General features: G+C 45.6%; 1 protein-coding gene across 2 annotated transcripts; it reads left to right on the top strand.

Annotated features, from left to right (window-relative positions):
• Positions 1-5,214: 5,214 nt before the first annotated feature.
• On the top strand, positions 5,215-14,469 carry Taf5 (TATA-box binding protein associated factor 5). Of its 2 annotated transcripts, none has more exons than XM_075873777.1 (2): positions 5,215-6,945; positions 13,742-14,209. In XM_075873777.1, exons 1-2 carry the CDS (start codon positions 5,252-5,254, stop codon positions 13,785-13,787), a joined length of 1,740 nt encoding a protein of 579 aa, XP_075729892.1. In that variant the 5' UTR covers positions 5,215-5,251; the 3' UTR covers positions 13,788-14,209. The 2 variants fall into 2 exon arrangements, with proteins under 2 accessions (XP_075729892.1, XP_037271132.2); XM_037415235.2 differs by having other exon boundaries at positions 5,219-6,851; positions 13,742-14,469.
• Positions 14,470-14,768: the final 299 nt, after the last annotated feature.

Here is a 14,768-nt window from a genome sequence, read left to right as displayed (position 1 = left end):
CATGCTTTGCAATAGTTTTGTTAAACTGAAATGCGTTAGTATTGCATCCAATGGCACCTGGTGAGGGATTTTAAAAAGTTTGTACAACATATTAGTTAGTTTGTTTGTTTGACTGATGTTCATTCATGTGATTACTGCACTTAGGCAATATGTAAAGCCTTAAGTATGCACAATAATTGGTTTTGTTATACAGCAGATCAAGACGGCATCATTGATAAATGCCGTTCCCTTTTGTCCTTCAAAGTTTTTCAAAGCTAAAACTAACTAGTAGCAAACCTACACAAATAAATTGGGGTAGCCGATATCTTTTTGAATACAGTGAGATACTGTGCTAAACTTCTTTTGAAATCTCTAGCACACAGGCTGGCATAGACTTCATGACGGACCCAATGCAATGGTTTCTAACACTCCACTTTGGTTCAACAAACAAATTTGTCACGAAATAACTGCTCATATTTGCTTACTTTAACTTCTTTCAGAACGAATGATTAACAACCAGCTCAGCAGCCCATCATTTCAATTTGGTTATTCACCGGGCTAATTTCGCACTGACATAAGTCGCTAGCTCAGAGCACTTCAAGGAAGTGTTGAGGTTACTTGAACAGTGAAGATCTATGACAGTCATTATTACAGTCTTAAAGAAGCCATGCATCATTCCAGAGAGGAATAGTAATCATCAGCCAAGAAATCAGCAGTCCTACTCCTGATTTTCACTGAGATCTTGCTGATGCAGGCAAACAAGTGTACCACCACGACCATGTTTGTGCAGAGCGCGCAAGCAGCCGGTTATTGCTGTGCGACCCCTTGAGGCAGTTTCGAGCTCTGACATGGTGTGTCAGGAGCATACATGGCCTAGTAGTCAGGCTGACCACATCAAAGCCCGAAACTGTCACAAGGTGTCGCCCTGCAGACCGAAAACTGGTTGCTCGCCTGCTCTTTACAGCCGTGGCCGCGGCTGTTTTTTGAACTCTCACGTGTGAATCTCAGCAACGTGACAATAGATCTCAATGGTGCACTGTCGTCTCTTATGGAAGGGAACACGCAAGCATGCGGCCTGCACTCGGAGGCGGCTGGCTGCAGCAGCATCGCCTCACGGCTAGAGGAAGCAGATCGGCAGTCGGTGTCATCGATTGACAGTTAAAATAGCGAGTCACGTTCGTTGGACCAGCGCTGCTAAATTACGTTGCCGCTTGAGTCTCGAAGCAGGTGATGTCGGCAAAAGCGAACATGACTTTTTAAGCTGTCTGTTGATTGATCAGTAGGCAGCCACAGAGCACAGGCTACATGCTCATGTGTTCCCATTTATAAAGGATGGAGAGCGCAGGCTACATGCTCAAGTGTTCCCTTTTACAAAGGATGGCAGTGTACAGCGATTACGGTGTTCGGCTGCTGACCCAGGGGTCATGGGTTTAATCTTGCCTACAGTGGTCACATTTTGATAGGGGCAAAATGCTTGAAGTGCACGTTAAACAACACCAGCTGGTCGAAATTATCCTTAGACCTCCCCTATGATGAGCCTTATATTAATATAGTGGGTTATAAACATAAAATTACCGACACTATGTACCCCAAACACATTTATGACACCAGTTAAGACATTTATACAGCACTAAATAAGGACGAAAATGATTTTAACAATGTACCACAGGTGCTCTTTTCTCTAAAGCAGCACAGTCAAGATCATACTCTTATGCATTTCATCAAATCTGTGAGAGGTTAATGCAAATGAATCTAATTTTGAAGCTATCCATACAAGGAAGGCATGCCACGGTGGTCTAGGAATAGACCATTTTCAAGCACACCAGCACCACCAACGGGCGCGCAAGCGCTCACGGTATAAGTTGGTACGCCGGAGCAGCCACCGCGACGAGTGCTCGGGCCTCACGCTTTACCTTTGCGCTTGTGCTGTTCCAGGACTTTTTAGACACCGTGAATTTGGCAAGGTGCAACATAGTGCTGCGTTATTCAATCACGAACAGCAGTGTTTAGCTGTGAGGGCCTCTCGACTAGTTCCGTTGGTTGTTTCACTCAGTGTAGGATCTGTTGAGCAGCTCATAAACGTCACCCTTTTGTTTTTCTCTATACCAGTGCTCTACGGCAAAGAATGAAACAAAAAGAAGAGACAACTCGGTAGCCAATGAAGCACACCAGTGGTCTTAGATTTGCCGATGCATTGATAACCAATGTTTGTTGTTGTTGTCAACGAGTAGAATTTGAGGTTCCAATTTTTGAAGAGTACTGTAGGAAGTACAGTCGGCATTTAATAAAATAAAACCCATTCAAACAACAGTGTGCACGTTGCTCACACCATATATGTAATGACGATAAATGTATACTAACCTGCATTGACACTATTTGAAATAATACTTAAGGAAAAAAAAAAAGCAGGAAATGAAAGCCCGGGAATACACGCACCACCTAGTGCTCCCTTACAACTGAAAGTTAGACGCATGAAACAAAAAATTGACAAAAATGGGGGTGCAGCGTGCGTGTTATAAAGAGGCACAAAAAGTCAAACAACGACCTGTTTACATTCGATTAATACATTCGAATTACTTGTCTTGTAACAACCGCGAAGGTCAACTTGCACAAATTGTGTCGTTATTTGTGACGTGATATGCTTGCGCAATTTCTCAATTTGTCCGATGAGGTTGATGGTACAAAACTGCTGTGGTTTCGAAGACTGAATCACATTTGCATGTCTGACATAGCGGGGCGAGATAAGACGACTCCATTAAATGAATTCTGATGCTCGCTGGCGCGCGTATTAACACATCGACCAGGGTAGCCGATGTGGGCGAAAAAAAAAAAGAGAGAGAGAAATTTGTGCTTGCCTACTGCACAACAACTGGCGAAACAACTGACATAAGTCTGATCGATTTTTCGTTGAGTTACAGCAGAGTAGTAATACTAATAACATCTGGCATTCCAATGTCTCAAATCATAGTTGAGGGCTCCGGACCATCTGGTGTTCTGTAACATGCACCGACATCGCACAGTACACGAGCTTCTACCATATCGCCTCCACCGAAACGTGACTGCCATGGCAGGGAGGGATCGAACACGAGACCTACGGGTCAGCAGCCGAGCATCGTTGCCACTGTTGCACCGCAGTAGACCTCACTGCCGACCCTTGGATCTCTTGTGCACAGGGAACAAATGCGACAATTCTCATTTGAGGTAGCAAACCCAACCCAACCCTCCCCCCCCCCCCCCCCCTTCATTATTCACGGGTGAAGTACGTCAATATTTATCTTTCTTTGCCATGTGAACCAATTTTCGCAAACTGATGCAACAAAATGCAGGATTCTGGCCTCTTTGAAGCGATCGATCTGCAGCTGAAAACTACTACTCATCCCATGTGAGCAAGTTTTTTTTTTTTTCCGGATCCCATGCGTAGCATGACAACACAATTCCTCATGTAACAATATTTGAATATTGCACCGACGCAAGATTAAAACACCACTTTCGGTGAACCCACAGTGAAACTTTAAAGCATGCACCAAGAAACTGCAAATTATCAGAGCAAAGAACCTCACAAATGCATTCTAGTCCCATTCCCTTTTGTTTAAACGTGTTTGGAATGTTCTCACTTCTTTGTAAAGCATGTGACTTGTGAAATAAAACAATAATCTTTGTACTTGAATACTGTAGAACCTCTCTGCAGTTTGGCTACACCCCATCACGAACAATTAATTAATTGTTCAACTTAGTAACAAGTAATCACTGAATAATTATGAATTCAATGTTCTAGCTTCCATTGCTCACGATGGCACGCTTTGACAGCATGTATCGGCACTTCATCATTTATTCGCATTCCGCTAACTACTACATCCTGTGCACGTCCGCTTGGTTGTAGCGACACTGACTGCATCATTCATTTCGTATTTCATGCGTCAGGTGTGTTCAGACATGTATAGTATTTTGGACGGAATAATAGTCAACGTGTGGGGATGCCTTTCATTTTTTTTTTTCGTTTGGTGCTCCCACGGCACCAACCAGCAGCGGGCGACAGAAAACAGCCAGCGCGCTTGACCACTTGACCAGTGGCTTGACCAGTATCGACGTACACACTTCACCCATAGTGCTTTGCGCGCCCGCGGGGGGCTCTGGGATTGCCGGAAAATGGTCTATTATGGTACCCCGACTACTGACCCAAAGGTAGCGGGATCGAATCTCGGCAGCAGCGGTAGCATTTTATGTGGAGGTCAAAATGCTTGAGACCCGAGTGCTCAGATTTAAGTGCACTTTAAAGACCGTGGGTGGTCGAAATACCCGGAGCACTACAGTACGGCATCTCGCGTCGTTTGACCTCTATATTTAAAAATAAATAAATAAGGAAAAAGTTTAGCGCAAGATGTAGGTTTAAAGTAATGAAAGGTTGCCGAACAAGGTACGTCGCGGTAGCTAACCTTTCGTTGAATCACAACACTTAAGATGCGAGGTAGACGCACCGGAAATGTTTTGCTGAAGCCAACGTTTATAAAGCGGGACTTGCCATTATCAGGTGTTTATAAGTAGTCCTGAATAAGACAAGTTTTATACCTGACAGTGAACACAAGCTTCTTCACGTTCGCGAAGGATTAATCGTACTTTCAACAAGTTCAAAACTCTTGTAAAGCGAAACGACTTGCTGGAGTTTCCTTTGCAAAAACAAACGACACACTCGCCAGGCCGGCTTGCAGTCATGATGGTGGTGTAACGCAACATAAACTTAAGATTTTAGCAATCTAATTTAGCATGCAACTAGCGACAACGAAGTCATTACTTACAAAATGCCACTGACACTTCGGGACCAGAACGATGCAATCATGCAAATTTGGCGCGAAGAACCAACCGCCAGTGTTATTTCGACGTCTTCCTTTACCTACACGTTGAAATAACCAAAACTACCACCAGAGTGTGTTCAAAAACATTTTTGCGTATTTTTTTAGTATTAAAATACTTTATATTTAACACGACATAACAAAACTACTTGAGAAAATAAGCATAATAAGTTGTGGTAAGCTAGATTAGTAGATGGCGTTCTCTTTGCGCAACTTGCGACGTTTGCGAAAGCATTTTTTTTTTGCGTTTTTTATGACAATGAGAAGGCACCTTGCAGTAACTAAATGTTATTTATAGCGTTATCACTGATAAATTACGTTTAAGTCAGGTTTTAAGACCTAATTGAGTGTAATGCGTTTTCGGCACCCGCGTGTTCGTCTGGAATCCCTGCGCCCGCCGCGAGCGCCAGTCGGCGTCGCTCAAAATGGCGGAGCCATCGGCCGACGGTTCGATGGTCGTCGTGCTCAACAACGGCGATGCCGCTGCCGCACCGGCTTCGGCACCGTCGGCCGCTGTTACGACGACGACTACGAGCACGACCAACTCCGTGTCGAACGACAAAGAGGATGAGGACGGCGATGATCCGTTCAGCGGGCTCGACAAGAGCTCGCTGCTCGCCGTGCTCAAGTTTCTCAAGAAGAACAAGCTCCAGGAGACCGAGCTGATCCTGCGCAAGGAGGCCAAGCTCCTCAACGACCTGCAGGATGACTCGGCGGCGGCCCCCGCCACCGGCTCCGACGTCACCAGCGTCCTCTCGACTTACAAGAGCGAGGGTGATCCCGACATCTACGAGGACAGCTACACCAGTTTCAAACGGTTCGTGGAGGCATCGCTCGATTCGTACCGTCACGAGCTGGCCATGGTCCTGTACCCGGCCTTCGTGCACATGTACCTGGAGCTGGTCTACAACGAGCACGAACGGCAGGCGCTCAAGTTCATGGAGCGGTTCGGGCCCGAGCAGGAGGAGTACTACCAGGAGGACGTCAAGCGGCTCGGCTGCCTCACCAAGAAGGATCACATGAAGGGCAACGAATTCATGGACAACTTCAGGTCGGGTCAGTTCACGGTGCGCATGTCTCGCGACACGTACAACTTTCTCAAGCGATACCTGCAGGACAAGAAAAACTCGGTGCTGCAGAACATCGTCCAGGAGCACCTCTACCTGGACGTGTACGAAGGGATCGCACGGGCCAAGGCGCAGTTGGACGCGACGGCGGGCGCCTTCCTGGGCGAAGCGGCGCGTCAGGCGAACAAGGTCAAGGTCTACTACGGCCTCCTCAAGGAGCCCGAGCTGACGATACCGCTGGACGAGGACGACGAAGGCGGGGACGGCGAGGGAGGTGACAAGCCAAAGAAAAAGAAGCCAAAGAAAGACACGCTGCTCTCTAAGAAGGCACGCAACGACCCCAACGCGCCGCCCAATAGCCGGATCCCGCTGCCCGAGCTTCGCGACGCCGACAAGATGGACAAGGTGAGCGCCATGAAGGAGGCCCTGAAGAGGGTAAGACTTGGACCCGAAAGTCTTCCCTCCATCTGCTTCTACACCTTCCTCAACTCGTACCGGGGCGTCACAGTGGCCGAAATCTCCGAGGACAGCACCTTACTGGCCGCTGGCTTCGGCGACTCCTCCATTAGGGTGTGGACCCTGACCCCGCACAAGCTCAAGGGCATGAAGTCTGCGCACGAGCTCGAGACCATCGACAAGGACGCCGAGGACGTCCTTTACCGGATGATGGACGACCGCAGCGGCGTCGACGTGCGCCACCTGCTGGGCCACAGCGGCCCCGTGACGGCGGTGAGCTTTAGCCCAGACCATTTGTTCCTGCTGTCCTCGTCGGAGGACTCCACCATCCGGTTGTGGAGCCTGTTGACGTGGACAAACGTGGTCTGCTACCGGGGTCACTGCTTCCCCGTCTGGGACGTGCGGTTCAGCCCGCACGGCTACTACTTCGCCTCGTCCGGCCACGACCGGACGGCCCGCCTCTGGTCCACAGACTCCTACCAGCCGCTGCGGGTGTTCACAGGTCTGTCTTGTGACACTGTGCGCGCGTTTGTGGCTTTTGCTGTGCTGCTGCTTGATGCGTGTTGTCGAGCGAGCGGGACCTTGTGTCTCGCAAGGTGCGTGTGGTTTTTTGTTCTCCTTCTGGCGTGGCCATTAATGAACCATGGAAAGCGTTTGTGTTTTTATGCTGGCACGGCCAGCTGTGTTGGGGCTCATTGTGGAAGTTGCTGCTCATATTCAGTGGTTCACAGTGATGAAAATCAAATAGAGGAGCTCATCTTAACCATTCGAATTTGACACTTCCTGCCTCACTGTGAAGTTAACATCAACAATGACTTAATTTCTGAAGAGTTTTATAATAGTTTATTCAAAAAAACTTTTCTTCATATTGGTCCTAGAGGCTCTCTGTATGTGACTACATTTCACAAAAACACTTTGGAACAAGCAAAAAAAAAAGACATTTGGAGTGAACTCTCATATCTTAGGATGCAATAATGTGTTATGTTAGGTATTGACAACATCATCAAAGAGAGCATGTGATGCACTCAGTTTTTGTGCTAAATTAAATATAGCATCCAAATGTTTCAGGTTATTGCATATGAAATTGCCTTTATTGTGTATCAGAAACGCCCTCTCTTAGCATAATACGGCATTGGAGATAAGTCTCAGTCGTTTCATGTCCTCGTCACGTGGGTGCCTGTGAACTCCTCCATCTTGAAGATGACTCCGAGGGCATGCTGTAGATTTGGATGATTATGTCGCGCACCCTTCCGTACCTCAACTGAAAACTGGTCTCTGCCAGGGCTCACAGGAGTGCAAAAAGGGTGTGACTTCGTCATTTTTTCGAGCACAAAATTTAATGAAAATGAAGTCATTGCAACACAGTGCTACATTACTGCAGTACTCCCGGCAGATGAAGGTCCATTTATATTCACGTAGAGAAACCTAGGCAAGTGCATAATAGATTATACAAACAGGCAGTATTTTCGGTATTTGCACTAGAAAGCTAAGCATGTTGCCTCTTTGTATGTCCTTGATTAGGAACAGTTTGATGGCACAGGTCATAGGAAGGGAAACAGGACGTATCTCCTGCTATCTCAGAGCATCACCAATATGTCAAAGCCTCAGTTTTCTTGCGCAACAGTATCCTTCATTGAGCTCGGAATGCCTTCCAGCTTGAACTTTTGAATAGATTATCTGAATCCCTTTCTTTTTTTTTTTCATGGTTGATAACTCTGTTAATTGTTGTCTTCATCTCTCGACAGCCTCTCATGCTTGGTCCACATGTTTTCTCGGCTGCATTACAGATTTTTATTGTCTTTGTGTAGGTTGCACAAAAGAATCACCTTTGTACAAATTACCAGTCAATTCTTTCATTGTTCAATTGAGTCATGTGACAAACTTGCTTAGGGAGAGAGAAACACACTTCCCCTCGTCTCCATCCTGTTTTTGTCGCATACCCCAAGTACAGTTCACAAATGGAAGTTGGTTCAGAGGCAATGGCACTTAATAGTTCACTGGCCGCAAATGCTTAGACACCATCAATCACCCAAACAAATTCAATGGTGCGAAGCGTAAACATGCCGCTAAGTCTGGCAATATGGCCGAACTTGTGGCCGAAAACCGAAAGTTGAATTGCGGCAGAGCACACTGTACAATGATAGCTGTAAACAGAGCCCTGGCCATCGATAATCCGATGCACGACAACATGCATCCGCATTTGTATACTCGGGATCAAACATTCTAGCGTTGTCACTGATTATCGTATTGTCTCCAAAATAAACTCAGCTATTCACGTTAACGCGCTCAAGCCGAACGGATTATCCAAAAACTGTCTAGAAGGCTCTGACATTTTGGTGTTGATTGTGCAAGCAGTATCCACATGTGCAATGTACCGGTAACATAAAGCACATAAAGAAGGGTGTGTGACATTACGCTTGGAACGGGTGATCCAACACCCCTGGACTGCACACATGGCTGCTTTTGCAATGTGTGCCCGTGCCGTTAGTGGGCACTGCTGCTTTCCTCTCTATGTGTTTGGTTGCGAATGAAGCCGTGGGGTTGGTTGTTCACTAGACAGCTTGGTGTAAGGCTCCCTCTTGTCTGCTTGTGGCAGCTTAACCCTCCACAGCTTTCATGGAATTCCCTCTCGTTGCTGTGGTTCCCTTTGAAGTGGACAACTCTTTGGTTGCTCGTTTCATCTGCAGAGGTCATGGATTGGTGCTTGTGTCATTTGAAGGCACCTCGTGTTGCGTTGGGCAATTCGTGTGCCTTCCCTTGGGTCCATTGACCGCCTTTCTATTTTCATGTGGCCTTTAACATCATAGCTCCTTTATGTTTATTTATGATCATGCAATCAGTGTCACAAAATCGCCTTTCCTCAAAGCAAGTTTGAGCTTCTCATGAGAAGGAGTTTGACCATCTTCATCGACGACAGAATGGACCGCTCTCGTCTTTAGTAGCCGGCGTTTACTAAAACTGCAGACAAGTTTTCCCTACAGTCAACATCATCATCATCAGCCTGACTACGCCCACTGCAGGACAAAGGCCTCTCCCATGTTCTGCCAGTCGACTCGGTCCTGTGCGTGCTGCTGCCACTTTATACCCCAAACTTTCTAACCTCAACAGCTCACCTAACTTTGTCTCCCCCCTCGTGCATATGCCTTCTCTGGGAGTCAAGTCAGTTACACTTTATGACCAGCGGTTATCCTGCCTACGTTCCCAGCCCATGTCCATTTCTTCTTCTTAAATTCAACTATAATATTGTTAACGTCCATTTGTTCCTTGACCCACTGGTCTCTTCTCGTCAACTTGAGAACCTTAAAGGAGCACCGATGCAAAAGTTTGGATGCAAGCTAGTGAGCGAGATAGGTTTATGCGGAGACATACAGACCATCTACAAAGGAGCAAATATAGCCTAGAACATATTTAAAATTAAATCTTAAGTGCACGCCGTGCAACTGAGTGAAATGCTTCGAAGCCCCTCGCAACGTCGACATCAACGCAGGGGCAATGTAAACAAGCCTATGTTACGAGTTCGTGTGGCCTGGTTGCTCGTGCGCGCAAGCTGTGCGCGCTACCCTTGATTTCTTTTTCCATGCCAGCGGCTTTGCGTATGCTGGCTCTGCCGTGACGTAGGCCCCGTGCGCTCTCGCACGCTTTTATGCGCGGCGCCCACGTCACAGTTTTGCGGGGTCATGTCTCCAGCTGTGTTTATCGTGTCCCCAAACTTATCCTGCCGAGCTCTATGAAACCGAAGCTGAAAATGGGCACTCTAAAAACGTCTCTAAATAAATAACACTCGCGCATTCATGCAAGCGATGTTTTCAGCCATGATAAGTGGGTCATAAGCTACTTGTTGAAAAAAAAAAATGTCAACAAGATACGAAATTTTTGTGTCAGTGCTTCTTTAAGCAACATCCAAATTGTTCAGTTGCTCATTTTATTCAAGAGTGCTATGTTCTATTCGAAAAACTACTTTCGCTTTTGAGTGCAGCTACTATACTTGCAAGTACATCACCGCAAGTAGAGAAAAGCCGAAGCACTGCCATGTTGGATTTGTTCCTTCATACATTCAACTTTTTACATGTTTATGGTTGTGCGTTCCGGTACATGCTGCTCCTAGTGATATTCATGCAGAGCATCTTGACATGAAGTTAGTATAAGTTTAAACAGTAGTGTCATAGCAACAATGAATAAAGACGATAATCGCTCACACTGAAAGCACAAGCAGCAGTGGGGCCCCGCCATAGAAGGAGCTACGTAGATTGAGCGTAAGGTCTGTGTGCCTATATGATTATGGCAAGACCACACGATTGAGGTGAGCGCTTGATTTCGTACAAAGTTTGCAGACGACAAAGTTGTTTGTTGTCTCGCACGACTCAAGAGATGTCTAAAGAGCGTTGTTGCCTGTGTGATAGGAGCACAACTGTGTAAGGAAGAGCTGTAATGTCACAAGCGTAAAATGATCAGCCTGAACATTCTTCTCCCGTTGCGATCCATGTTTTGGTAGCAGCAGCACTTTGCTACCTTCGCACACATATTCACACCTAACGTGCATTGTTATAATTAGTGTTTGCTGCTGTTTTCTGTTGTCTTGCTAGAAAGTGTCTTGTTTCTGTGTTGAAGACATGGATTCTCTCTCGCTATATATATATATATATATATATATATATATATATATATATATATATAGATTGTCCAGTTTACTTGGTCTTGTGCGAGTTAATTCTGTTTTATTTCTGCAAACTTTGCGTCGTCTTCCCTCTACCCAACTCAGGTGCCCTCAGCTGAGCTTTCCATCCCCTCATATCTATTCTGTTGCTTTCGCTAACCATAGATGATCTATGCCATGCATTACTTCACCTGCCTAGCTTTATTATAATTTTTTCCAGAGATCAACAAGAATATTGACAATCCCTATTTGTATTCCGATCCATTGTGCTCTCTTCCTTTCTCCCGTGGTACTTTATTCCATGTGTAACGAACTAGAGCCACTCGCCTGCAGCTAACAACCACATTTCAATGTTCGAGAAATGCAGACACATTCACATAATTAAATCATCTGCGGGAGTGTACCGCTGTGCGGGGGTGAAATTTGTCGAAAGGAAACTACTACGAGGTACCATGCAATAGTATTGTTTCGTGCGTGTATAAGACCCTGAAAATAAATTTCCAGACATACTTTTTATCACCAAGCAATGGCAACAAAGTTATTTTTCCAGCAAAATCCTATAGATGTGGCCGGTTGATTTAGCAAGTGTATGGCCAATCACTGTATGTCAAAATTTTACACTGGAACAGATTCCCTGCTAGTTGGTTATTTATGATTAACCGTGGAGCAGCACTGCAGATTTTCGTTTCATCATGAATGTCGTTTAATGTACTTTTGACTGATGATTATATTGAAAATATCAGAAGAAAGAATTCTTACTAGCTAGGGTAGTGTAATGCATGTTGAACCAGTCTTTTACATAATGGATGTCAGGATTGCTTTGGTGTATAAAGATTCTGATGCAGTTCAAGTTTAGGTAATTCCCAATTGTAAAATAAAAGTACTCTTGTGCGTAAACAAGTACCATACAGCTCGATAATATACTTCATGAATAGGTGCAAGAATAATGTTGCTGCATGCACCTTTATCTGTGTACATATCGAAAGCTCCAAAACACACTTCTTGTGGTACTAACTTTTTAAAAGGTTGTATGTCAACCATGAAGTGATAACTGTAAAAGGTCCTTTTAATCAAATATGGTCCCGAAGCTAATGGTTGATCCAAGTTACCATTTTGTGCATGTAGCACCGGTTGCTCAGACTTTTGTCTGAAAATTGCTGCGCTTTTTCTCGTTTTGCATTCACTTTTCACATATATCAACTACATCCTTGTAGCATTGTAATGTAATTACTGACAAAAGCAATTAATTGCAACTCAGACCAAATAGTTAGGGACGAGTTTCGTTACTAATTAACGGTGGTATGGGTGGAGTGGCGACAGTCCTTATAATGTAAAGTTGTGACACCCTCTATCAGTTTTGTCCAGTTATCATGAAACAAACATGGCATCACCAATTTTTTCCGGCTGGAGAAATGTATGAGTTTTTCTGTGCAGAGTCCATGGTTTCAACACATGGTTGAAAAAGGCATGTGCTCTCCCCCCCCCCCCTTCCCCTGCGTGCTATTCCCCAAACTTGCGACACTTCACTCGTGTCAGAAACTATAGCATAATCATTCATCCACGCATACCTGACAATTTTCTCTACTCAGTAGAAGATCATCAGCTAGAGTTCTCAGAGATCTTTTTTCTCTTGACCGAATACTCTATCCCGATTGTGTAAATTGTTGCCTCGCAAAGCACTGGTAGTTCACCTCTTAGAGGAACGATGCGCTTGTGAAGTCCAGTTTTCCTCTTTATTCGCTGTGTAGTTCGTTTTTGTCTCTTGTACAGAAATATTCTGGGCCACGCATTGAACACTGCTATAAGATTGCTTTTTTTTTTCTTTTTTTGCAAGGTAGTTCTAAACACTGCATGTCAGCACTTGCACGCACTCCAAGTGAGTTGGTTGGCACGTATCCATATGCCTGTGCAGCTCAAGCATAGATGAAAGAAGGAGGCACTTACAGAGACAGAGTGTAGGAAGAGGGGTTCAACCACCCGTGCTGTTCTTTTGCACACCGTGTGGACGCACTGTGCTTGTGAATTCAAATGTCACTAGAAGTAAAACAAGCGGTATTTGCTTTGTTTGAGGTACAACGAAACTGAAGTTAGATCTGGTGTGAATGCATTAACCAACATTACGCTATTGCAATACTAACTGTAGCTCCGCCCTTTTCAGTTCCAAAGTGAGTGCACTATTTAGCCCTACAGCACTGCGTTTCATTCTGTATGCATTGCTTGTATATTAATTGCCCACTAGCATGGGTAACACAGAACCCTGCCCCGCTGTGGTGGTCTAGTGGCTAAGGTACTCGGCTGCTGACCCGCAAGTCGCGGTATCGAATCCCGGCTGCGGCGGCTGCATTTCTGATGGAGGCGGTAATGCTGTAGGCCCCTGTGCTCAGATTTGGGTGCACGTTAAAGAACCCCAGGTGGTCAAAATTTCCGGAGCCCTCCACTACGGTGTGTCTCATAATAATATGGTGGTTTCGGGACGTTAAACCCCACATATCAAACACAGAACCCTCTTCTAAAACTGAGGTTGTGGCTAAGCAGCTGGAAGAATGTAGTTGCACTATATATATATATATATATATATATATATATATATATATATATATATATATATATAGCTATGGTCAGTGGCCGTAAGGCGATGTTTTTAAAAACTTGAATGGCATTGCATTACTGTGTCTGGCGTGTTCTGTGGAAGCCAACAGCTGTAGATGGTGTTGACGCGCATCTTTCCCGCCATGCAGGGCACGTGTCCGACGTAGATTGCATCCAGTTTCACCACAACAGTAACTACATCGCCACGGGCTCCAGCGACCGGACGGTCAGGCTGTGGGACGTCCTTTCCGGTGGTTGCGTGCGCTACATGACGGGCCACAAGGGACGCATCTACTGCCTCCAGTTCAGCAACGACGGCCGGTTCCTCGCCTCCGCTGGTGCCGACTGCAAGATTCTCATGTGGGACATCGCGCATGGACACCTGCTGGCCGAGCTGTCCGGCCACACGGACACCATCTACTGCCTCTGCTTCAGCCGGGACACGGCGATCCTCGCGTCGGGCGGCATTGACAACTGCATCAAGCTGTGGGACTTTGCACGGCTCATAGACGAGATAGATCTCGAAGATCTCAACATCTCGCATGCACCGACAGTGCGGACAAACTGTGACGGGCTCCTGTTGGGCTCGTATCCGACCAAGGCAACTTCCATCTTGGCTCTGCACTTCACGAGGAGAAACCTGTTGCTCGCGGCTGGCATGTACCAGAGTGGTTCCTGAAATTGGGACGGGGTATCTTTTTAAATTTCTTTTTTTTTATTTGGAGGGTTCTGCCATGAGGTGTATGCGTTCGTCTTTCACTTCAGCACACTGACCATATTTTGGACAGCTCATTTCTCGCATTCTTATACATATGTACATAGGTTCATGTTTCATCGCTTTCTAGAAAAAATAAATATATATATATCTATATCTGTATACGGAGCTGTTCTGAGTGTACCCAAGTTCTTAGTATGGTGGGGGTGAATTGTACCAATTTCATGTTTCGCAGCGAATGTTAGAATGAATTTAAAGACACGCTAATCGACGAAAGTGGTAGACAGTCACACATGCATTTCACATCATGTTATGGGGCTCTTTTTTTAATGTGAAGCTTTTATACCTTGCAGATTCAAGCATAGAAAACAAAAGACACGGCACCCACGACCGCAAAGAAATGCAGCCCTCGAACGTTTGCCGGTCGCATGTGTACTTGGGTGTGCCACTTACCGTATTTA

Source organism: Rhipicephalus microplus, chromosome 9 (assembly GCF_043290135.1).
Source record: "Rhipicephalus microplus isolate Deutch F79 chromosome 9, USDA_Rmic, whole genome shotgun sequence".
NCBI classification, from domain to species: Eukaryota; Metazoa; Arthropoda; class Arachnida; order Ixodida; family Ixodidae; genus Rhipicephalus; species Rhipicephalus microplus.
Note: the sequence above shows the minus strand (reverse complement) of the source record. Positions and strands in the feature narration are given on the sequence as shown.

Excerpts from the sequence above, each read along its gene's own strand:
- Taf5 (XM_037415235.2), top strand. The coding sequence starts at position 5,252 with ATGGCGGAGCCATCGGCCGACGGTTCGATGGTCGTCGTGCTCAACAAC. Across the intron at positions 6,852-13,741 it reads GCCGCTGCGGGTGTTCACAG|GGCACGTGTCCGACGTAGAT; the intron begins GTCTGTCTTGTG and ends CCCGCCATGCAG.